General features: G+C 32.9%; 6 protein-coding genes across 6 annotated transcripts in view; 5 read left to right on the forward strand and 1 right to left on the reverse strand.

Annotated features, from left to right (window-relative positions):
* The window catches only part of LOC135846624 (kinesin-like protein CG14535), a 221,207-nt gene that overhangs the window by 179,439 nt on the left and 16,562 nt on the right, over positions 1 to 25,206 (reverse strand). Inside the window, exon 2 of the mRNA XM_065365825.1 lies at positions 4,161 to 4,282. Coding sequence (XP_065221897.1) covers positions 4,161 to 4,276 — 116 coding nt within the window. The 5' untranslated portion in view covers positions 4,277 to 4,282. The remainder of the gene's footprint in view (positions 1 to 4,160; positions 4,283 to 25,206) is intronic.
* Positions 7,600 to 10,303, forward strand: LOC135848232 (transcription factor mef2A-like). The gene is made up of 9 exons (XM_065368071.1): positions 7,600 to 7,734; positions 7,812 to 7,850; positions 7,941 to 7,955; positions 8,049 to 8,144; positions 8,231 to 8,308; positions 8,407 to 8,511; positions 8,581 to 8,622; positions 8,705 to 8,722; positions 8,795 to 10,303. The coding sequence occupies exons 1-9, from the start codon at positions 7,689 to 7,691 to the stop codon at positions 10,042 to 10,044; spliced, it is 1,689 nt and encodes a 562-aa protein (XP_065224143.1). The 5' UTR covers positions 7,600 to 7,688; the 3' UTR covers positions 10,045 to 10,303.
* LOC135847654 (mucin-17-like) lies at positions 10,791 to 18,011 on the forward strand. Its single transcript, XM_065367287.1, has 10 exons — positions 10,791 to 10,862; positions 10,936 to 10,986; positions 11,071 to 11,085; positions 11,169 to 11,264; positions 11,339 to 11,407; positions 11,514 to 11,612; positions 11,687 to 11,728; positions 11,814 to 15,441; positions 17,011 to 17,268; positions 17,360 to 18,011. The coding sequence occupies exons 8-10, from the start codon at positions 12,012 to 12,014 to the stop codon at positions 17,878 to 17,880; spliced, it is 4,209 nt and encodes a 1,402-aa protein (XP_065223359.1). The 5' UTR covers positions 10,791 to 10,862; positions 10,936 to 10,986; positions 11,071 to 11,085; positions 11,169 to 11,264; positions 11,339 to 11,407; positions 11,514 to 11,612; positions 11,687 to 11,728; positions 11,814 to 12,011; the 3' UTR covers positions 17,881 to 18,011.
* On the forward strand, positions 18,366 to 19,833 carry LOC135848002 (uncharacterized). Its single transcript, XM_065367767.1, has 9 exons — positions 18,366 to 18,522; positions 18,624 to 18,668; positions 18,763 to 18,777; positions 18,854 to 18,952; positions 19,044 to 19,115; positions 19,190 to 19,288; positions 19,368 to 19,409; positions 19,509 to 19,526; positions 19,607 to 19,833. Exons 1-9 carry the CDS (start codon positions 18,459 to 18,461, stop codon positions 19,735 to 19,737), a joined length of 585 nt encoding a protein of 194 aa, XP_065223839.1. The 5' UTR covers positions 18,366 to 18,458; the 3' UTR covers positions 19,738 to 19,833.
* Positions 20,562 to 22,429, forward strand: LOC135847815 (uncharacterized). Its single transcript, XM_065367535.1, has 9 exons — positions 20,562 to 20,654; positions 20,742 to 20,783; positions 20,862 to 20,876; positions 21,005 to 21,103; positions 21,199 to 21,276; positions 21,340 to 21,441; positions 21,529 to 21,570; positions 21,666 to 21,683; positions 21,767 to 22,429. Exons 1-9 carry the CDS (start codon positions 20,603 to 20,605, stop codon positions 21,913 to 21,915), a joined length of 597 nt encoding a protein of 198 aa, XP_065223607.1. The 5' UTR covers positions 20,562 to 20,602; the 3' UTR covers positions 21,916 to 22,429.
* On the forward strand, positions 22,680 to 24,432 carry LOC135848364 (uncharacterized). Its single transcript, XM_065368265.1, has 7 exons — positions 22,680 to 22,707; positions 23,425 to 23,532; positions 23,604 to 23,681; positions 23,768 to 23,866; positions 23,951 to 23,992; positions 24,083 to 24,100; positions 24,216 to 24,432. The coding sequence occupies exons 1-7, from the start codon at positions 22,680 to 22,682 to the stop codon at positions 24,320 to 24,322; spliced, it is 480 nt and encodes a 159-aa protein (XP_065224337.1). The 3' UTR covers positions 24,323 to 24,432.

The following is a 25,206-nucleotide window of genomic DNA, read 5'->3' on the forward strand; positions in this document are numbered from 1 at the left end:
CATTATACCTTAGGTATTGTGAATAACGAAATACCTATCCGCACAATAAATGCTCAACGAACGAAGATGATATTGCCAAATTGATTTTTCGATTATTCGATTATTTTAAATATTTTTTATCGCGAACAAAAAAAAAAGGGTGCGAAATACTATACCAGCAACGAGTGAATTACCATCCGAATTTCGTTTTACGTTATTTCGATAACACGAAACGTAGTTCGAATCAACGAACGCATTCGGAATAATGAACAGAAATGTTTTTCCGATTGCGCCTTACGCTATACTCTCGAGTAACGACCATCCTAAACGAATAAAAAAAATACAAGAAAAGCGTACATCAAGTCCAACGTATCATACAGTTCGTCGAATTGAACTTCCAAGCACCGGTACATTTTTTTTGCTCTTTTTTCCAAGTTATGTACTTGCACACGAGAAAATTCCTTATTGGAATTTCATATTAAAATGCTTCATTGAAATGAATGGAAAATGGAAAATTCAACGGTAACTGGGAAAGTTTTTCTTGCGGACCGATAACGCTATCTGTGGATTTTTACCGAGAACGATGTTCTGTGGAAAACTTTATTTGGAGGGAAAACAGAGCGATTTCACTCGAATCTTTCTCGTATTACGATGAGGAAAATGAAATTATGCAACAAGGCAACTTTTTGAACAGACACACGTTGACTTGAATGAAAACAAACCAGATCGAAAGAGTATGTCCTAAAACCTCTATAAACAAGATTTCAAGACATAAAATTCATTTTTAAATTCTTGACAGATTTCTGTCATTTTTAAAAAATTTTAAATCAGTTTTAACCCTTTGGAGGTTCTCTAGGTTTTCGGGTTAGAAAATTGAAGTGCCTTAATGAGTGTGATAGGGTACCTCGCCCAATTGGCCAAACCACAAAAAAGTCGAGCTTTTGATGAAAAGTTTTATAGGAAAATGAAAGTTTCCAAAAAACACAAATGTGACATTTCCTAAAAAAAAATTGAATGTATGCAGAATTTTTTTTGAAAAAATGAACCAAAAACATGTGTCAAAAACATTGAACAAAAGCACTCTTTCAAAAAATGAAATAAAAATTGAATTGGAAAAAAATAAAAAAACAAGGTTGAAAAAAAGTCATCTGGCAGTTCACAAATTCAGCGAGAATCAAATCTTGTTGGCAAAAATGCCTTTGTTTAAAGCATGAAGAGAAGAAAAATCTATGTCGCTAAGAGAGGATTTTTTATCAAGTCATAAAATCTTTTAGGAAATTGAGCCGAAATATGGGACAAAATTTAGCGAAATTGCGAGCTTTCTCGCAGGAGGTAACTAATTATAAAAACATTTTCGCCTTTATTCACGAGATGTAGCATAGAATTTTCTTTCATTTTGGGAAAAAATGAGTATTTTATCACTTATTGGAGTATAGGAATATGAAGATGAAGATGAAGAGAAATGGTAAAAATACTAAATAAAAATCCAAATTCATCTACGAGTTCAGTCTTTCATTTAGTTTACGCTGTGGATTTGTGTTTTTGTTCACTATTTCTCTTCATCTTCATCTTCATATTCCTATACTCCAATAAGTGATAAAATACTCATTTTTTCCCAAAATGAAAGAAAATTCTATGCTACATCTCGTGAATAAAGGCGAAAATGTTTTTATAATTAGTTACCTCCTGCGAGAAAGCTCGCAATTTCGCTAAATTTTGTCCCATATTTCGGCTCAATTTCCTAAAAGATTTTATGACTTGATAAAAAATCCTCTCTTAGCGACATAGATTTTTCTTCTCTTCATGCTTTAAACAAAGGCATTTTTGCCAACAAGATTTGATTCTCGCTGAATTTGTGAACTGCCAGATGACTTTTTTTCAACCTTGTTTTTTTATTTTTTTCCAATTCAATTTTTATTTCATTTTTTGAAAGAGTGCTTTTGTTCAATGTTTTTGACACATGTTTTTGGTTCATTTTTTCAAAAAAAATTCTGCATACATTCAATTTTTTTTTAGGAAATGTCACATTTGTGTTTTTTGGAAACTTTCATTTTCCTATAAAACTTTTCATCAAAAGCTCGACTTTTTTGTGGTTTGGCCAATTGGGCGAGGTACCCTATCACACTCATTAAGGCACTTCAATTTTCTAACCCGAAAACCTAGAGAACCTCCAAAGGGTTAAATAAGGTGATTTTTAAACTTTTACAATAAATTGTGTAGTTTATTTGGAACAAAATGAACCAATGTGAATAATTCCTTCACTTCAACTCCCACACATCAACAACTAGGTAGGTACTAGGTACTATACTTTTGGAAATATTTTGGAGCCTTCAGAGATCTTTCAATTTTTTTTCAGAAATTTCAAATCATCCTGGAAGGTGCCAAAAATGAATTTTGAAAACCATAATTTTGGTCGATGATTATTAGGAGTCCTCTTCATCGTTTTAGCTGGTTACCGAAAAAATTCAAAAAATGCCAGTTCAAAAATCAAGATCATGAATGAAGCACATAATTAGCAATTTTTTTGGCAAGATACCGTCTGGTAAGTCCACTTGATCACCCCACTCGAAAACAATCGCAATTTAAAATTTTTTTGACCCTCTAACGATCATCCAATGTTCTACAGAAACTTCCAATCACTCTAGAAGAGGCCAAAACTAAACTTTTTTAATCAGTAATTTGGTCAAAGCTTATATTGGGAACCCTCTTGAGCGTTTTAGAAGTTCAATTTGATACCTCTTGAGCGATTGGAGATTTTTGGAAAATTTTGAAAACTTGCCGAAGGCTCTAAAAAAGTAAAATTTTGAATAATGTTTCAAGTCCACTCCCCACAATTTGGAAAGCAATTCAAGTAAAAACAACTAAAAATACCTACTATGTACAAATTTTGTTGAGAACGTTGAAAATTTTGCAACACAAAAATCTTCTCAAATGAACTCCTACAAGATGAAACTTTAATTTCTGAGGTTCGCTTTTCACGTAATTTCTGATCTAGGTTCAAAAAAAGTCGAAATGGTGATGAAAAGAGTGAAAATTGTTGATTACAAAATTTTGAAGAATTTGAACTCCTACCCTTTTGCCTGCCTGTAGTCTCCCATGCTCAAAATATACGAACAATACGAACATAGTGGGTAAGTATATCTATTTCAATTTACGAGTCAACAAAATTTTTGATTTGAATGAATTTTTAGTAGATAATTTTTCGTAACCTCTTTCTGAGGTCAATCTTCAGAAAAGAAAAACTCGATGCAAAAAAAAAATCATAAACGAAGGAATATTTGTTGGTTTTCAACATTTTAGGGGATTTACGCTCCTCCCCCTCACAAAGCCAATCCCAGGACCCTCTCACCGTAAATCTACATGAAATATTTACGTCTTTTGTTTTCTGATCGGAAACATTCTTCCAAAAAGCAAACAAGAAATACGGATTTTCCAAATTTTAGAGCATTGCACCTCCCTCCCCTTCACCAGGTCATCCAAATACTCTGAATCTCAAACAGAAAATCTCAATTATATATCTTAATAAAAATAATACATACTTCAATTTGACGGATTTTCACCGTTTTCAACAATTTTGGGACACACATCTCCCCCTCCCCCCTTCATGAATTCTGTAATGTTTGATTTTCAAGGGTTTTCTGATTTCAGGATCAAACGAATCAATGCGGTCAGCGACGACAAAATGATCAAAAATGAGTTGAATGCTGATTTTCAAAATGTTAAGCATTCAACTCCCTTCCTCTTTCCCTTCCTACAATTCACATAACCCAAATATAATTGAATTATTCAGTTTTAAAAAATCTTTAAATAAGACTAATTTTTAGTATTCTAAAAATACTTGGGCATATGATCTCATCTTCCCTTCAAATGGATTTCAATGAGATCAAAATTACCCCCCCCCCCCTAATTATCATTCTACTGGAATTTCTGCATTCTATAGTCAGAAACGTAAACGAGATCTTCATGCGTAAATTTATAGTTCTATTATTTTGACTTCAAATTTGATGGCTCCAGCTTTCATTCAACAGTCCCTTCAGTAATGGAGCAAGCACACACATAGCCTAATTATTTTTATTTTTAAAACGAAATGGGTAATTTTTCAACCGATCAAGTTGATTTCGATTAAAAAAACACACGAAAAAGCACTCCAAAATTTATTAAAAATCAAAAAAGAAACTTACCCAAATTTTTTCTCAACACAAACAGGAACTCTAGGCGGTAAAACAGGAATAGGTACTCTTCTGCGTTTAAAACGAAGATACTCGGTAACGTGGCAATTGCGTTCTACGGCTTCCATAGAAATCTGCAACACCGCAAACAAAACAAACAAATAAACCAAAAAGTTCAACCAGTAACGTAGGTATGCAAGTAATCCGACCCTAACAAGTAAAATCCATCTAGTTGTCCAACAAATTCGGTTTAATAGTCTACATCACCTACGCTTTTCTACGACAAACAAACGCTTAATTTCACGCCTGATTCTGATCCTTGAAAAAAAAACTACATCTGTATCATAATTCCGTCAACGCGAGCGAGAGTGTAAATCGACCCTATAGTATCGAGTCAAAGCCGCACACCCCATTCAAACAATAGATATATAAATACATTTGTTTAGGGATTTCAAACGATTCGACACTTTTTACGACCGTATGAGTCAACTTCAACCCTGCTGAGTTCGATCGTAAATACATATTATAAAATCTTCTTAATTAAAGTTAAAGTACGGACACCGTCAATGAGTGTGCGTTTAATGTGGTCTCTGCTAGGTACACGCTTTTAAAAAGAGGGGTAGCTTTGAAAAATCCCCGACTACGACTCGTCTTTGTGTCATGAATTGCGAAATTTTCGACGTAAAAAATTAATTACTCGTGTGATCTGCACGCTGCAGTGTACAATACGGTTATGGTGTGAGTGGTAATTTCGCATACGAGCTATTTTACGACTTCGATTATTGGAGTGAAGTTTAAATTAGAAAATAGATGTTAAATCATGGAGATGTTCAATATGTATAAATTTATCATAATTTTTGCATCCTTTTGTAAGTTTGTTTGAAATTTGGATTTAGTACTTTTTTGCCATTTTCTACTCATAATGTTTCAATTTCAGCAACACAATTTTTACTCGGAGAAGGATTTTTCGCAGCTTTGAAGGATATCTACATGTAAGTAGATTGTAAAAGGTATTTAGCAGTTGTACATTAAGCTAAACGAGAAACAAAAATGTAAATTTTTAATCCTTCGAACATGTTTTTTTCTTCTCAGATTTTACCCCAGCAGGTATTTCTCAACATACAATGTAATTGTAATTACCCATATTAAACTACGAGTACTTTATAATGTACCTTACCTACTCATACGAGGTTTCTATGTGCACAAGAAAGGGTTGCGTGGCATGCATCAAATCGGCGGATAAACATTTTTTAAAGGGTGTCATCTCATTAAAATCCGATTGCGCGGAAGCCAAAAATAAATATACAAAATTTAGTAAGTCGATTCGCAAAATGACATGAAAGATTATCCTGAATATTATATTCTTCAGTACAACCAAAAGCCTCATTTTACAGAAGCCCTGGGAAGCACCTCATACTACATGTTTCATATATGTAAAGAAGACAATGAAAAAGAGTATCAGAATCGTGAGTCCACATATCAAATTACCTAGAATGGATGTTTGAGACAGAGCTTATTTTTTTACAACTTTGTTAACATAAAGGTTTAAAGATCATGACAGCCCAAGCAAAAAAAGTGTTGGAAGAATTTGAAAAATGTGCCATACCAACCATGGATTTTGGTCGAAAAAGCGCCATCAAAGGTTTGTATATGTAGATTATTGTGATAATTTACAACAAATCTATCAAATTCAACAATTACTCCTGATTATAGATGCATGGGAGAAATTCCAAATTGCAAGAGATAAATGCGGAAGTAAGTAGGTCCACATGTCAAAAGGGCATCATTTGCTTTTTAGGACAGTTGAAAACGAGAATGAAAAAAAAAATGATAAGAATTTCAAGTTAGAGAGCTGACTTCCTCCCCCTCTCACCATCTTAATAAACTTCAAAATTTTTCATTTTTTAACAATAAAATTCAAAGAAATAAAATTTTTAAAATGTTCAACATTTTATTTTTTTTAGAGAGCAAACAATTTTTTTAGAATTCGAACCAAAATTACAAAACTTTTTTGAAATTCCTACAGGACCTTTAGGTAAATATTTTACAGCAGACCAGAACTTCTCACCATTCGTAAGTTTTAAAAAGATTTCATAATTTTTGTCACCTCTCATTTTCAAAAAAAGCAAATGATGGTCCATCTCACAATTTTAAGACTCGTCAATTTTTATAGAACATTGAAATTAAATTTATATTTCTCAGGTAAAGACCATTTGACTGGTAAGAATGATACACATCAATGAACAATCGAAAGAAAATAATGCATAGATTACCTATTCAACAATTTTTTTAGCGGAGTTTCAGAATTTTTGGGATAAGTTACCCAACACTGGAGTAGCAGAAGCAGTGTGGGGAATAACTCCAGAAAATGTTGATCTTATCAGCAGTATAATCGCCTAAATTACGAAGACTGTGGAAAGGATGCGTATTGTCATAAAATCGTATTCCAAAATACGTATAAATTCTGGTACTCGCTCAGAGTTTTCCTCTTCCAAACGATGTTAATAAAAATGTCCTAAAATTATTGTTTACTTCTTTATTTTCAAATTGAACTGGACTAATTCGCACTAAGGAAACTGAGAAACGAAAAACTGAATACCTAAGATTTTTTGAAAATTTCATGTTTTGGCAGTAAGCATCCTTTCAAAATGGTCACCCATTAAAGACTATTTACCTACTCATACAATTTTTTATTCAAACATTTTTCAGTTCATTTTCATCTGATGAAATAGTAAATGAATACCTAAATAAATCATTCATCACAAATATTTTCATGTTTTATTAAATACTCACTTGAAAAAGTTTTCAGTATGTTTTTCGGAAAACTTGAACAATCATTTTCTCATATTAATTGAATAGGTAACGAAACCTCATTCGAATTCGACTTTATTCAGATGTTTTATATTATAAGCAATTTTTATTCAAATTTCTTTAATGAAATTACGGCTAAAGAAAGGAAGACTTTAAAATTCCACAATATGTTCAATTGTTCATATTTACAATGAAAATATCTGTCACTGCTTTCTCTTTCACTATCAATTCATTAGAAATGATTCTGTGTGATTCCAATCAATCGATTAGAGAATTGAAGAATTTGGTCGATCTCAAGACTCAAAATTTTGAAATTTTTTCAATGATTTGGAAAATATTTAATTCAGACGAATTTTGAGCCATTGATGAAATTTCATTCCAATATTTGTTCTCATATTTCAACCCATATTTTAGGAACCACTTTCCGAAAAACTGAACTTTCGTGAACTTTCGACAATATAAATTGGAAATAAACATCAAAGATGCTTGTAAATCATCATTTAACGAGACAATTTCTCCATAAATTTTAGTTTTCCTGTCAGAAAACGATTGTAATAAAGAATAACAATAAATTGTACCTAGGTACATGTTTTGAAAATTTGGCTATAAAATTCTATATGAAAATTTATTCAGGAAAACTGCTGCCCTTTCACTTGAATTGAAAAAACTTCAAATTTCATTCCGTCACTGTAATAATTGAGATATACAAGTAATCAGAAACGCGAAAAGATGAAAGAAATGGCAACGTTATATTGCATCGTTTCAATATTTTTGGGTAAGTGAACTGCGAATTTTTTCTTGATCTAAGTAAATTTTGCAAAATTTGAGTAACATTCAAAATTTTCTCAATAGTTATTCATTTACATCGATGTCTTGGTTTTGTTTCAACTGGTAAGTTGATCACGATGCGATAATGTTGAATAAATTATCAATTTCTTGACTTTGAATTTTTTAAAATGTGTATGTACTTTTTTTTTGCAGTGTACAACCTTGAAAGTAAGAAAGATAATGTGCAAAATCTGCTATTGGCAATCAGTAACTCAAAATCAAACTGAATAGGATAATAATCAGAAAAAAATTTTATCACAGCATGTATAAGTTGTTACAAAACTACAACTTTGGAATATTTCGACGCCTTAAACAAAATATGGCCAGATTGTGCAACTACAGAAAAGGCTGATTTTGGTAAATCTGCTAAAAATTAAACTACCAAGGTAATTGTTTTCATATTAAGAAGTAGTGAAATGTAATAGGTATTAAAAATGTTACAGCAACTGTTCCGAGACGTGCCTATTATGTGTATAATATTTGTGAAAACCATTACGTCACAGGAAACATATACAAGGAGAGTATGTAGCAAATTTTCATTATGCTCACCGCAGTGCATACTTCGAAAAATTTTAAGTAAGTATGTACATTTTTTCATCCTATAACCTTTTATGTGTAGAGTTTCCGGAAATGCAGACTAAAGGCGCCGCTGCACTTGCAGCTTATAAAAAATGTCAAGCTGACGATAAATCCTTCAATGATGATAAAAAGGCGAATATAAAAAGTAATGAATCTTAATAAACATATTTTAATAAATTGACAGATAGAATCATTCTTGACATTACTTTTGCAGCTTTTACCACTCATTTTGATGAAGACAGAGAGAAGTGTGGGGGTAAGAAGTAAACAATTTCTATCATAATTAGGTACATTATTTCAATAAGAAAATGATCCCGAACATTTATTTCTTTTCGTAGACGTGAAATACCTGGAAAGTAAGAAAGAAAAACTTAATAAATACAAGACACACCATTGAATGTTTTTTAACATAATTTTATATTACATAGATGACATTAAGTATTTCGAAGATCTGAGTTCAGATGTACCAATACCTCCATCAACTCCTAATGCAAATGGTGTGACAAATCAAGATCAAGCTAAAACTGCTTCGAGTCCAACGCCATCTAAAGACTCCACAAATACTACTCCAGATAACAAGCCACCACCAGCTAATCCTACCCCAGGTGATACATCATCCAAAGACAGCAATGCAACATCTAAAGATCCCAATAATGTAACTCAAGGAAACAATCCTCCAACTAACCAAAATGACACAAAACTAAAAGATACTATGGACACTGCAAAAGGAAACAATCAGCCATCTAATAGCTCTAATAATATAACTCCAGGCAGTGGTTCATTGTCCACTTCTAGCCAAAGCAGTGCAACCTTAGCTAAAGAATCCACTTCAGCTGATGCGGTAAAAGCAAACAACAATCCGCCACCTAAAGATGCAGACAATAAAACTCAAAACAATAACTCGCCACCACCTGCAAACCAAAGTGAAACCACCACATCAAAAGACTCCACTGATACTACAAAAGGAAATGGCAACCCACCATCCAAAGATCCCAACAGTACAACACCAGGAGGAAATAACCTACTGACTACAAGTTCTAATCAACATAACACAACACCATCAACAGGACAAAATAATACGTCTAAAGATAACAATCCTCCACCTTCTGACCCCAATAAAAACAACACCAATCCTCCACAATCTGACCCCAATAAAAACAACACAACACCTACAGATCCAAACAATACTTCCCAAATCACCACTCCGCCTCCTGATAAAAATATTTCAACTAATTCTCAAGCAACCAGCAGCTTATCAAGTGGCTCTCCCAATACTCAAGGAGGTATCACACCACCTCCCAACCCTTCTCAAAATTCAATTTCCAATACCCCTCAAACTGCAGATCCGAATTCCCCAGCTTCATTATTACCTGATCCTGGAGCGTTGCTGAATGGTTTAATAGGTTATAGCGGTGGTATAACCACCTCCCCAAATAGCCAACAAAATGTTGCGTCAGCATCTGCCACTGGTAACACATCACTGAACACCTCCCCAAATAATCAACAAAATGTTTTGTCAGCCTCCGCCTCTGGTAACACATCACAAGGAAATCAAATAAATAATTCAAGTGCAACACCAACAGTGTCTTCAAATGGTCAGGCACCTAGCACTACCACTACAACTGTTGGGAATCAGTCTCTGAATCTAGGTTTGGGACAAACATCCTATTGGTTCTAATTCTAAAATTTATGAATATGGAGTACTCACGAAATGTAAACAATTCTATAAAAATTACAATTAATTTATGTATGAAATTCAACTGAATAAATTATCCAAAAAAATATATTAGACTCGCACAAATCGTTGCACTTCAATTTTTTACCTGAATCAGTCACTCAGGAAGATGAAAATTGAAAATCATTTGAATTTGAGTGAATTTGAAATAAATTTCGACACTGCAATATAGAATCAATCAAATCATTCAAATTTTAAAATGTCTCATAATGAAAAATTATTGAATCTGTCTAGGTTTGAATAGAAAATCATATCAACAAAACTGTGATCTGGTCACATTAAATTTGATTCAAGAAATATTGTAATCTGATCAGATTACTGCTTTTTCATTTTTAAAAAACGCTGGAAAACTAAAATGAAGGCATGTGATTAGTATTTCTCCGCACCAATGGCAGATCAAAATCATTCCTTATCTGGAAAAGTGAGTATATACCAGTAGGTAGGAATGGTTTCCAATTCAATGAGTAGTTACATAGATGACTTCTTTGCCTTTCAAAAAGGATTCCCCATTTGGTTATAAAAATGCAAGTAATTCCAATTTTCAACACATAAACAATACTTTATGGCACATTAATGACAGAAGAACAGTTGACATAAACCATGAGAATTGATAGGTAATAAAATAAAACTCATTCACAAAGGTACCGCTTTCCCATATATGACATAGAAGGTATTAGAACACCTCAATAAGTACAGTATGTGGCATTATCAAGCTTTCAAGATGATGAAATTTACATTATTTTTTGCCTTAGTATATCAGAGTAAGTTTTCTCCAGAGGTGTTTTTAATAATTGAACAAATATGTTGAGAGGTTAAAAATATTCAATTTTGCAGTTGCTCAGATTACTCAAGGGTTTGTAACATTCAGTGGAATCAATAATCTAAGTATGAGATTACTTTTATGTTATTAACTGACAAAATGATACTTGAGTAAGATTTTTCTTCTAAATAATGTTAACTTTTTTTCAGTTTGGACCCCACCAGGTAAAGTAATGCAAAATATTAGGTATTCAACATTTTGTAATTGAATAGATATTAATAATTCGCCAAAAAAAATGCTTGAAAAGGTTGTGTAGCATGTTACCAAATTGAAGGCAACAACTATTTTCAAAGTTTAAGCAAATTGAGACCTCACTGTGCAGATAAAGAAATTAATGACTACAGTGAGTGTTCTTTTCTTTAAATATATTTTATGTAAGAATTTCCAAGTAGTAATCACATTCAAAACATTTTAAAGATGGAGTACAGAGCAAGTTCTTCCTCCACCATATTTGTGAATATCAGACTGGAACTGGATTTAGTGACAGTAAGTATAAATTCAAACCATTCACACTGAAGTGAAATAATTACTATACCTCAGCAGATGGGTACCTATGCAAATAAGATTCTGATTATATTTTGAAATCCTACAGAATACAAAGCTCTTCAAAAGCATGGGAACTTGATTTTACAAAAATTTCAAAAATGCTTCAGTAGAAAACTCCCATCAGTTGTAAGAAGAAAACTAGAAGGTGAAAAAAAAATTATTCTCAATGTTTTTAGTATTTAAAAAGATGCAAAAAATTCAAAAAATTGACATTTTTAGACTTTACATTTGAATTTGAAAATGCAAGGAAAAGATGTGAAAGTGAGTAAAATGAAAAAAATTTACTACAATTAATCAATAAAAAATGAACCATCATCGCCTAATCACTCATTCACTTTTTTTTTAGATGAAAAATTTATGGAAAGTAAGTCTGAATTTAACACATCAAACTTGAAAAAAATAATTTTTGATACCAACCAATCTATTTTTAGAGGGGTTGAAAGGCATACGTCAAATTTACTCTGAACCACAATCTATACCTCTTCAAAATCATAAAAGAATTCACAAACCAAAGAATCCTACAACAGTGGAATACAGTGAAATTATGCAAGCACCCACATCCCCCATTATTGAAAATGAGGCGAACATGACTTATCTAGCACCTGTAGCTCCCATAGAAGACTTGAAAGATGAATTTGAAGATCAACCTGCATCACTAACTGATGAAGCAGCGAGATTAGATGAAGCAAAGAATGAAGAAATTATTTCAGATCATGATTCTACTCTAATTGAAAATGTTGATCCAGCACTTTTAGAGCCTTCTACTGAGGAGCAAATTGAGGATCAGTCTATATTACCAACTAATGATGAATTAGTAAATCAAGTCAAGGGAAAAAAATTGAATGCAGAAAATGATCTTACTCCAGTTGAAAATGCTAATTCAACACCCACAACATCTGAAGAGAGACTTGTAGACCATGTAGCATCTTTAGCTGCTGGAACCTCAGAGGATCAAGCCCAAGATGAGGGGATTGCTCTAGATAATTCTGCTCCTGGCGAGAATGTTGATACCACTCTTGCACAAGATCACATAGAAAACCCTGCATCTCCGATTGATGATATGTCAGAGAGTCTAGTACAGGATAAAGAAATTACTTCAGATAATGCTTTTACTTCCAGTGAGAATATTGATAATACTCTTACACAAGATTCTACAGGAAAACTGGAAGATCAATCCGCATCTCCAATTGATAATATAACAGAAGGTCAAGTTCAGGATGAAGAAATTACTTCAGATAATGCTTCTACTCCTACTGAGACTGCTAATGCTGATATTAAAGAAGATTCTGAAGAAAAGCTAGAAAATCAATCTACATCTCCAATTAATGAGGTAACAGAGAGTCAAGTACAGAATGAAAAAATTACTTCAGATAATGCCTCTACTCCTGCTGAGACCACTGATGCTGATGTTCAAGATGAAGAAATTACTTCAGATAATGCTTCTACTCCCACTGAGATTGCTAATGCTGATATTAAAGAAGATTCTGAAGAAAAGCCAGAAAATCAATCTACATCTCCAATTAATGAGGTAACAGAGAGTCAAGTACAGGATGAAGAAATTACTTCAGATAATGCTTCTACTCCTGCTGAGACTGCTGATGCCGATGTTCAAGATGAAGAAATTACTTCAGATAATGCTTCTACTCCTACTGAGAATACTGATGCTAATACCATGAAAGATTCTAAAGAAGAGCTGGAAGATCAATCTGCATCTCCAATTAATGATATATTAAAGGGTCCAGCACAGGATGAAGAAATTACTTCAGATAATGTTTTTACTCCCAGTGAGAATATTGATAACACTCTTGCACAAGATTCTATAGGAAAACTGGAAGATCAATCTATATCTCCAATTGATAATATAATAGAAGGTCAAATTCAGGATGAAGAAATTACTTCAGATAATACCTCTACTCCTACTGAGACTGCTGATGCTGATGTTCAAGAAGATTCTGAAGAAAGGCCAGAAAATCAATCTACATCTCCAATTAATGAGGTAACAGAGAGTCAAGTACAGGATGAAAAAATTACTTCAGACAATGCCGCTACTCCTGCTGAGACTGCTAATGCTGATGTTCAAGATGAAGAAATTACTTCAGATAATGCTTCTACTCCTTCTGAGAATACTGATGCTAGTACTATGAAAGATTCTAAAGAAGAGCTGGAAGATCAATCTGCATCTCCAATTGATAACATAACAGAGGGTCAAGTTCAGAATGAAGAAATTACTTCAGATAATGCTTCTACTCCTACTGAGACTGCTGATCCTGATATTAAAGAAGATTCTAAAGAGATGGCAGAAAATCAATCTACATCTCAAATTGATAACGTAATAGAGGATCAAGTACAGGATGAAGAGAGTACTTCAGATAATACCTCCACTCCTACTGAAACTGCTGATGCTGATGTTCAAGATGGAGAAATTACTTCAGATAATGTTTCCACTCCTATTGAGAATACCGATGCTAATATTATAAAAGATTCTGAAGAAAAACTGGAAGATCAATTAGTACCTCCAAATGATAATATATTGGGGGGTCAAGTTCAAGATGAAGAAACTATTTCAGATATTGCTTCTACTCCTACTGAGAATACTGTTGCTAATACTATGAAAGATTCTGAAGAAAAGCTGGAAGATCAATCTGCATCTCCAATTAATATATTAGAGAGTCCAGCACAGGATGAAGAAATTACTTCAGATAATGCTTCTACTCCTTCTGAGAATACTGATGCTAGTACTATGAAAGATTCTAAAGAAGAGCTAGAAGATCAATCTGCATCTCCAATTGATAACATAACAGAGGGTCAAGTTCAGAATGAAGAAATTACTTCAGATAATACCTCTACTCCTACTGAGACTGCTGATGCTGATGTTCAAGATGGAGAAATTACTTCAGATAATGTTTCCACTCCTACTGAAACTACTGATGCTGATGTTCCAGATGAAGAAATTACTTCAGATAATGTTTCCACTCCTATAGAGAATACTAATGTTGATATTGTAAAAGACTCTGAAAAAAACCTGGACAATCAATCAGCATCTCCAATTGATGATATATTAGAGGATCAAGTTCAAGATGAGGAAATTACTTCAGATAATACTTCTAATCCTAGTGAGAATGTTGATACCTCTATTACAGAAGGTTCTAAAGAAAAATTAGAAGAACAATCTGCATCTCCAACTGATGGCATAGTAGAGGACCAAGTCCAGGATAAAGAAATCACTCTAGCAGAAAATGTTGATGCAAAGCAAACAGATGATACATCTATAGTAAATGATACAAAGAAAGAAATGGTTTCAAGTAATTCAGCTGAGAATTTAAATCCAACAATCCCGGAGCCTTTTGAAGAAAAGCTTGAGCAACAACCTACATTACTCAAAGATGTTGGTTCATTGCCAATAGAAGCATCTAAGAGTGAGTCATTACCATCAAGTGCAGATACTAATACTTCATTAGATCAAGTAAAGAATGAGGAAATCATTCCAGACTCAATGTCTACAATTACAGAAGCCTCAGAAGAAAAGCTTAAGGATGAATCTGCATTACTAGCTACCAACTCTGACCTTCCAGATGATTCTGGCAAGAATTTTGATTTGGAAGACCAAGTTCAAAATGAAGAAGTAGTATCTGATCATTCATCCATTTCTACTATAAAGGATCAATTAGAGCCCTCAGCAATTGATTATTCCCCTAAGGACGATTCAACTCTTTCCACTGATGATTCTTTAAAACAAAATGTTGGGGGAAAAACAGATGCACATGTTAAAATTGTAGATAAACGTATTCCTCAAAGTACAAATGCTCTCCCAGATAAGCACACCCAGGAGCTTTTAACAAATGACAACTCTCTAGAAAACCTTCCTGAAGTTGAGGGGAAAACTATAACTCCTGAAATCATCACAGAAACTGAACCAAGTAACTCTTTACTAGAAGGTCAACTTGGATTAGAAAACTCTGATGAAACTTCAATAGGTAATTTATTAATTTCACTACCTAATCAATCCTCATTAGAACCAATAAATTTAGTAGAACGAATCTCAACATCTGAAGATAGTCCAGGAAAAATAGCATTCCATTGGGAAAAATGGGGGAGAAAGCTGAATTTTGGTATACTGGTCCATTTTTTTGTGCTGAACACGAATCCGATGAGTCCCCGGTCGTCCCTGGTGTGCGTTCTCCCCTATTGTGGATCTAAGCCCCCCAAAACCAGTTTTTTGCAATTTTCTCCCCCGCATTGCATTTTAGCGAGAAATCGGTAGTCGGATAAGAATCTACGTCAAATTTCCGATCTAGTGATATATCAACTTTCTTTCTACCCCCAAGGGGGGTGGAACCACAACCATTCAAAAAAGGGGGTTCCCCAAAAAATACATAAGGGCTATAGGCGCCTAAGAGGGGTGAAATGGTCCCCAAAAGCGTTTAACATGAAAGGTGGGTACCATAGAGAAACCTCTGCGCAAAAAATTTCAGATCCACACCCCCTCCCCTTTTTGCGGAACCCCCCTTTTTTGAAATTTCAGTAGCACTTTTCTCAGCCCCATTTCAACCGATTTTGAAAATTTTTCTGGAAGTTATGTATATCCTTGATAGGTATCCCCACAAAAATTTTCAACCCCCTCCCCTCATATTTACCCCTCAAAATAGCGTTTTTCAACTTTTCAATGCTTTTCAACAATGGTAAAACTTGAGGGGGCCAAGTGCTCTGGAGAGGGCTAGATGAGTGTAACAAAAAATCTGACGTCATATTCGTGCTCAGCGGTATCGAATCATAAGAAAATGACACCCTGTTCATTAATATTTAGTTATTTTCCCCAAAATTCCCATTTTACCCCAACCCTCCCTAAGACACATTTTTACACCATTTTGAGGGGTAAATATGAGGGGAGTGGGTTGAAAATTTTTGTGGGGATACCTATCAAGGATATACATAACTTCCAGAAAAATTTTCAAAATCGGTTGAAATGGGGCTGAGAAAAGTGCTACTGAAATTTCAAAAAAGGGGGGTTCCGCAAAAAGGGGAGGGGGTGTGGATCTGAAATTTTTTGCGCAGAGGTTTCTCTATGGTACCCACCTTTCATGTTAAACGCTTTTGGGGACCATTTCATCCCTCTTAGGCGCCTATAGCCCTTATGTATTTTTTGGGGAACCCCCTTTTTTGAATGGTTGTGGTTCCACCCCCCTTGGGGGTAGAAAGAAAGTTGATATATCACTAGATCGGAAATTTGACGTAGATTCTTATCCGACCACCGATTTCTCGCTAAAATGCAATGCGGGGGAGAAAATTGCAAAAAACTGGTTTTGGGGGGCTTAGATCCACAATAGGGGAGAACGCACACCAGGGACGACCGGGGACTCATCGGATTCGTGTTCAGCACAAAAAAATGGACCAGTATACCAAAATTCAGCTTTCTCCCCCATTTTTCCCAATGACCCTTTTTTTTCATCTAATTTTCCTGGACTAAGATGGCATGACATCTTTAAAAGATAGTGATACTAACCTTGAACCACAAAGTGATAAGTTATTAAATTCTATGCTCACAGAGAATGAGAATAAACCATCAGAATCACCTTCAAATGTTGAAAAAAATGAAAATGAAACTGATGATGACACAATAGGCAACCCTTCAAACAACAATGCCTTAGAAAATTTATCTGAAACTGGTAATGTAAATTCCTTTCCTAAAGATGGTCTAGAAGACAATCAAGAAAACTTGGCCAATGGAATTGAAAGCAGTGCTGGTATCTTAGACACTAATACACCTATAACTGATGCAAGTGATCATAGCAACTATGATTCAAGTAAGAATGATCGATTTTTATTGAAAGATTATTTAAATTTAATAATTACCTACTCAAAATAACAATTCATCACCTTCAATTAATATTATAGGTGACACACAAAAGATTGATCATAATGAAACAATTTCCTCACCACTATCTTCAGAAAATTCCAATGAAGCAAAAAATGTGAGTCAAGGACTGGATCATCTTATTCAGAATGATTTACCCACCTCTGAAAAATCTAAAAAACTTGACCCAGTTTCTGAACCTGAACCAAATAATGTACTCCAAGAAACACCTACCAACCTAGTTTCTGATGAATCAAAGGCCCAGATACCTACCACATCATCAAATAATCACTCCTTAACCCCAAATTCTTCAAAGAACCAGCCCACACTTCAAGATGATGTGTCTTTAGAAGCTGAATCAACTCCCAAACAGACGACTCATTCAAAAACTCCTGACAATAAAACAAAAGGACCTAAAGATGTACAGCAAAATCAATCTACAGCCCAAGATACAATCAAAGGTAGAAAAGATGAATTGAATGATGGTTACTCAATTGATCACAATACTATTGAAAAATTAATTGAGTCTCAAAATGAAGAAGATGGTCATCTTGAGATTTAAAATAAAGACGATCCTCTAGATGCAATAAATACATATATTTGGTAATCTTTATGCCTATTTAGATTTTATATCTGCAGTTTGTCAACTCATACATATATTCTATTCTTATTCATTAAAATCTCGTTAATACATATGAGCCTTAATTTCTTTATCTTGAGTTTAAAATGAGGAATCTTAGTAACTTTTAGAAGTATACCCATTTCACATTGTTGGTAAAACATTCAGTAATCAGTTTCAAAGCAGGATCTTTGAATGTGTACTTTTATCAGTAACATTTTTGGTAATTCGTTTACCATAAGTTACACACCTCATTGTTCCTCCATACTTGTTCACAAACAAGTTTTTCATAAATCATTTTAATTATACAAAAATATGGCATTGCTAGCTATCAACATATGCATTAAAAGAACCATTAAACATGGCACACACACACCGCTCAACACATCATACAACAATACTTACCTATTGATTCAAAAACCCGCTTTTTTCCTTCAAAAAATGAATTATCATGATATGAAATTCTGTCGGATTCACTTCACAGCATTTCAAAAAATTTTCATTGCCAGTCTAGCTAACTGATGTACGCTTATTTGTACAAAATGAATACATTTTCCTTACCATTTCTGATGTTGTCATTTCTCAGTAAGTAGATACATATAAAACTTTTGACTTTGATGATACAGTACATACTTTCCAAGAATCATCAAATTTTTGAAGGAGGAAACTGCATGTAAATGTTTCAGTGTTACATCAATCATATGGGGGTAAACATTGGGAACGATACATTGGTAAATTGATTTTACACATTGCCCTCACAATTTAATTTTAAAAATCAATTCATTTCTATAATTGTAACACAACTGCCTATCGTTTATATTACAGATTGGATACCTAAAGGTGAGTATTTTTCAAAGAATTAATCAAGCGACACTTCCTTGAGATCCATTTTTCATGATAAAAATTGATTTTGCAGATACATTGGCTTGCTACAGTGACAGAACTATAGGGTTATTTGAAAACTTGAAACAAGTGGTCAAAACATACTGTGTTCAAGATGGAGAAAACGAATTCAGTACATAACACAACTACTGGCTAAATACGTATTGTATTTGAAATACACAGTGCTTCTATTAAACTTCTATTTTCATTTATCAAATTTTCAGAGACCAAAATTGTCACAAGATCCGGATTTTATAAAATTATTGCTAAGGAAGATGGCGAATTATTTGAGAACGGTATGTTGAAATTCATTCATTTAATTTGAAAAAATCAATATCAAAGTCATATCCAAACATGGCATCTGTGGTAGGAAAAAAACAAGCAGAAGAAATAGCTTTAAAAGTGATCACCAAAGTCCATCGATGTTTATCCTATGACTGCAGCAGCGAAAAGCAGGAAAAAGTGAATGGTATGAGAATTATTTTTAATTTCGAGCACTTCAAAACCTGAGATTGATATTCTTTGTTTATTCTAAACAATTTTCATAGAATTTATCCAAACTTTTAGAAGACAAATTACTTGGTGCGGGGGTATGTGTTGAAATGAAAAATTAATGAAACTATGTACTAAACTAGTGCCTATCATGGTAACTTATCACCACTTTTTTGAAATATTTAAATTTTTTACAGATTCTGAATTTCTAGCGAGTGAGTAACCTATTTCAATTTTCAATGACTCGCATAGGTGGACTTGGTTCATTTTGTAGCACAAAAACTTATACTTTCAGAAGCTGTAGCTACTTTGGCGACGACTTGTGAAGAAGAAAAGAAAAAAGGAATTTCGAATGACAGCGATATTAAATCCCTCTTTGCCCGGAATGGCGTTAATGATATGTCCGATTGGTGGGCTAGGAAATAGATTATCATGTAGAATTAAGTAAACATTTTTCCCGAAAGTAGCAGAAATTATAATACCTACACATAATTATGTATGAATACATCATTTAGCATTTCATTGAATTTGATCATTTCTGAAAGGAGCTTTGTTTTATGATGGTGCCATAAATCATTTGATATCTCAAATCTAGGTACCTATAGATTTATCATAGAAGGATATTACGTTAGATCCGCGCATGGTGAAAAACATAATTTTTGGCCATAGTTAAAACCCCATTAGGTATTAATTTCATATTTTCCTAAATTTTTCTGGGTGAAAAATTCGATGATGATCTAGTTAGAAATAAGAACATCCTAATTCCTAATCCGTCGTACCTAACCAATAGCACAGCTTCTACTGCCACGAAGTTTGATAACCAACATAATTTTCAAAAGGCCCATTTTTTTGAATTCCCATACAGTCGATCAGTTTTTAAACTGCCCCCTATTCCTGCAAAAAAAGTTTTTTAGACGAAAATAAGAATGAAGCTGTGAAAAAAAATGTTTCACAAATTACAAAAGATGGTATTCGTACCACAAAGTATTGAATTCAAATATGTACATAGGTATTTAATTCAATAAAATTGATCTGTTGTCATATTTTGTGATGTTTTTTTGTTTTTTTTTTTCATAATTCAACTTTTATCACTAACAAAATATGACAATCAACATCATATAGCGCAGACATCAAAAAATGTGTGATAGATATATTAGTTATTTGATCGATGATCTATACAAGGGCAAACGAATGACTATTAAAAAGTATGAACAAATAGTAAATAAGGTACTTCATATCATATGAACACCATTTGAGAATATTCTACTCATCTACCAACACTTCATCTCAAATGTATAACATGACTTCATTATCATTGTTTTCTCTCTTATCATTATTCGCAGGTAAGAAAATTAAATTAAAGTAACCAGACAAATTTCATTGAAATTCTTGAAAAATTAAAAGTTTTTTAATCAATTTAAAAATTCCAGCTCTGCATCAGTCCGAGGGAATTTTTTCGTGGGATTATCAGAGTAAGTGCTTAATAAGTATTTACCTAGTGATTTGACCAATTTTTCATTCGCAATGATGAAATGATTACTTTATTTCAGCTATAACACCCAGAGGTATTGTTACGTTGGATTAAAATCAACTTTCAATAATACGTATTCTCCGCGTAAAAACTTAATAAGGCATTAAATTGAGTGAAAAAAATGAGTAGGTACTTGTACGAAAATCATTATGAATTTTACAGGATCTATAGATTGTTATAAAGGCGTGACAATGGAATTATTTAGAAATTTAAAAAAAGAGGTCGATGAAAATTACATTCAAGATGAAGAAAAAGAACTTTGTTAGTAATGGCATCAGATGATAATGATTTATTTCGTTAGGTAGGCTACTTGTGATTTTTTTTCCTAACCTGTTATGTGCATTGCATTATGACAGGGTACAAAATTAAGATACGATCGGAATCTACGGCTTTAATCACTAAACATGGCCCATTTCGCGAATTATTCACCGAAGGTAAGAGAAATATTTTTCTCAAATTGTAAAATGTGCTTGATTTTCACATTTTCTTTTGTACAGGGATGAAACAAGCAGAAGAAATAGGTACCAGAACTATTAATAAGGTAAATCAATGGCTATTGGATAATAATTGTGATGACGAAAAACAACAACGAATAGAACGTAGGTGTACTTGAAAACCAATATTTTTTAATTTTTTAATTTCAAATGAGTAAGTCATGAGCCCAATTACAAATATTTTTTTTACAGATTATATCAAAACTTTCAGAAAAGGTAGCGCTGGATGTGGAGGTAAAGAGTATACTACATATTAAGTATTAAGTAGGTATGGTAATAAAAATAAAACGTAAAAAATTAATAATTGACATCTCAACATGTACCTACAGATTTGAATTATTTGAATAGTAAGTAATCTACCTATTCAATAAAAACTCAAATATTAATTTTGAAAGATTCTTTTTAAAAATTCGGTAATTTCAACTTCTAGATGCCATCACAGCTTTGGAGCAGACTTGTATGGATAAAAGTGAAAAATCAAATACAGACGATTCGGCATCTGTTTTGGCTGTCAATGAAGATAGCAGTAACCATGATATAAAAAATCCTTGGATTAGATCAAGCAGGCTGCATATCTAATGATTATTTAACGTATTATAAAAACATTAGTAAATTTATGTGTTTGAATTTTGTAATAGACTAAAACACCAAATTTTGGGGGTATTTTCTTCCTTATTTCGTTAAAAATTTTAATCATTTCCATGCAGTAGATTAGATACGAGTAGTTAAAATTCCTGTACAGTCAAGAAAGGGAGTTATTTCAATTTTTGAACTACTAAAGTACATAGGTACCAGTTCCCGAAAGAAATTTTGAAAACTTCAACCGTTCAGTTGCACAGTTTAAAACAGATGGAATGAAAGGAAAAAACATAATGTTTGAATTTTTTGTACATTTTTTGAGATTTCTGTACCTAAAAAATTTTCCAACTCGATAAAAATGTGTAAAAAAACATCCTTGAAGCATTTTTTTTCAAATCTGTGGGGTGAAAAATTGATATTGCACCTTCTTTTCAACTTAGATACGCAAATAATTAAGATTGGTGAAAATCTCTCGTACATATTTCAATATCCTAGCAAATTTCTTGAACTTGGATTTCTCCCAATAAAATTATAAACTGAAATAAAGTTCGTTTTTACATCATACGTGCATTGTTAATTTGTCCACAATACAACAAAATATTCAACTCTTCTTGTAGTCAACTTGACAATTACGCAAGTGTAAGGTTTATTTTTCGTGGATCATTTCTACAGCTATCTAAAAAACCACCTTGTTTTTCATCCACATTAACAAAATCATCAAAGCATAGCCGAATGAAAGCTATCCATCTATATATCGATGCAATATGTTAACAAATGTGAAACACGTCGTTAGTTCGACAATTAATGCAACAAATGGAGACGTAACTACGCGAGGCTACATATTTTTCATCGAATAAACGACAGGAGGAATACCCTTCAAAAAAACGCCGCATTGCTGCAAAGGCATGCAACTGTAGACGTACAAGTGTTATAATAATTCATATTTATTTAAATGAACAATTGAATAGGTAATCATTCATTACAGTGTGTTTAAAATGACTCGGTTGTTGTTTTTTTTTCTCTGGGTATTGACAGGTAAGCAAAAAGATATGTATTTAAAAAAATCTGTCAAACCAAATCTAAACTAACTCCTCGAAACTGGGTGTAAAAATTCTGGCAATTATACACCCCCAGTATAAACAAATGTAAAAAAAAGTGTGGTAGGTAGGTAGGTAGGTAGATAGGTAGGTAAATTTTTAAGATTTTAAATTTGAAAAATTCATTTACAGTGACAATACATCAATCTCAAAGTCAAAGTTTCTGGCAAACTTTTAGAGACAAATGTAAGTAGGTAGTAGGTACTAATCCCAAAAGATAGAAAAATTACGTAATGCTCGTAGGTACATAAGCTATTTTAACACGTTTGAAATTTTTTTACAGATTGGAAACCTAAAGGTAGATACAAGTATTATAATCAATTATTAGTATGTAGAATTTTCGATTTAAATCCATAGGTATACGATTAAAAGAAAAAAAATCTATCAAAACGACACCTTTCATAAATTTTAGAAATAATAGATCCGTTAGCCTGCTACAGAACTCTGACATTGGAGTTATTCGAAAATTTGAGAGAGGTGTCAGACAAACTTTACGTCAAACTTGGAGAAGACGAATTCAGTAAATTGAAACACATTTAAACCTTGATGAACACGTAATGTTTGTACGAGTATATTCGTATTTCATTTCAGAATCCAAGGTTAAACCAAGATCAAATTTTTTTTCTTTTTTTTGCAATGATGAAACAGATCAAAAATTATTCAAAAAAAGTACGCAATTTAAAATTTTGTTTGAACTATTTATTATGTAATACGTAAGTATCTATCTATATATTTTACTGTTACAATTTGTGTAGGGCTGGAAGAAGCAGAACGAGTGGCTGCTAGAGGGATCAGCTCAATTCGACAATGGCTTACTTATCATTGTACCGACGAGAAATTAATGAAACTAATGAGTACGCCGATCAAAATAATAATTATCAAACAAAATTTACATAATTAAAATGTTACAAATTATTTATATTTTGTCAATCTGGCAGCAATTACTGAAGCTTTCAGAAAAGGTAGAGATAAATGTGGAGGTAAGTGTAGGTGTAGGTATTGTATTGAAGAGAAAAGTATCTAGGTACATTTTATTCTGACGTGAAAATAATATTCCCAACTGATTACAGATCCTGACTACCTCAGCAGTGAGTTAAACAATTTCAATTTAAACTGAATTTTTTGAATAAGAGATAATATTATAAGTAAGTTTAAGTAGCTATAAATAGGTACATCACTGGTAATGATAAATTTTTCTTTCAGTTTCTATCATGCTTTTGGAGACAGCATGTTATTCCAGACCTCCATATGCCTGGAAAAGCAGTATTCACGGATTGCAGGACGATCTATTAGACTCGATAGACCAGTAATTCGATGACTTTGTAATTGAATCAGCTTATGAATATTTTCATTTGAAGAAATAACCCTTCTTCGGAAATTCCAACAAATTGTAACATAAGCAAAACGAAAAAAAATTGAGCACGATAAACTTGCATTTTTCAATTCAAAAATGAGTTTTCTTTCTTTCTTTTAAGTTCGAACTCGAATCAGAAAGTTTTTGCCATTTCGCTGATGAAAATGAAGTGATCAAAATTGTGGTATTCTAGTGAGTTCTGATTGACACGGCAGTTATAAAATTTCACTGCTAAAGTTGCAGCATTCATTGAGAATGCAGCTGAACAATTTTTATAAACTTGAAAACGAGAAGTTTTTTGGAAAAAATAGATAAAATGGGAAAAAATTGAAACAAATTATTATGCATCTAATTTCACAGCGAAAGTAGTTTTAAGAAAAAATCATTGAGTACGACAGAAATACTGACGCAATCTGTATCTATATCTAATCAATAATCATGATAAAATCACTGCTTGAGTAAGTAATGATGAAAGTTATTGATTGAGTGATTTTCTCTGACTTTACGGAGAAATTTTGTCAGTATTAAGTCGCACCTCGGGAGTAATAAGGTGACATCTCAAAAAAGTGAAATTTTACAGGAGAGTGATTTTCTTTTTTTTTAAAAACTTGATTCATTATTTTTATCAACTTATAATTAATTGTGAGGAATGAATAGCACATCATTTTAAAGATCTGGTATCCTACCTTCATTTAGCATAAGAACACTTTGAAAAATAAAATCTTAAAGAGGGAATATTTCAATGTTTGGAAAACATTTTGAGTTAGAACCTTTCATTAAAGTTGATATGGAGGCGGAAGGAAGCGTCCAAAAAAATTTCATGTTAACAAAGTTGTAGAG

The sequence above is a fragment of the Planococcus citri genome, chromosome 5 (genome assembly GCF_950023065.1).
Source record: "Planococcus citri chromosome 5, ihPlaCitr1.1, whole genome shotgun sequence".
Taxonomy (NCBI): Eukaryota; Metazoa; Arthropoda; class Insecta; order Hemiptera; family Pseudococcidae; genus Planococcus; species Planococcus citri.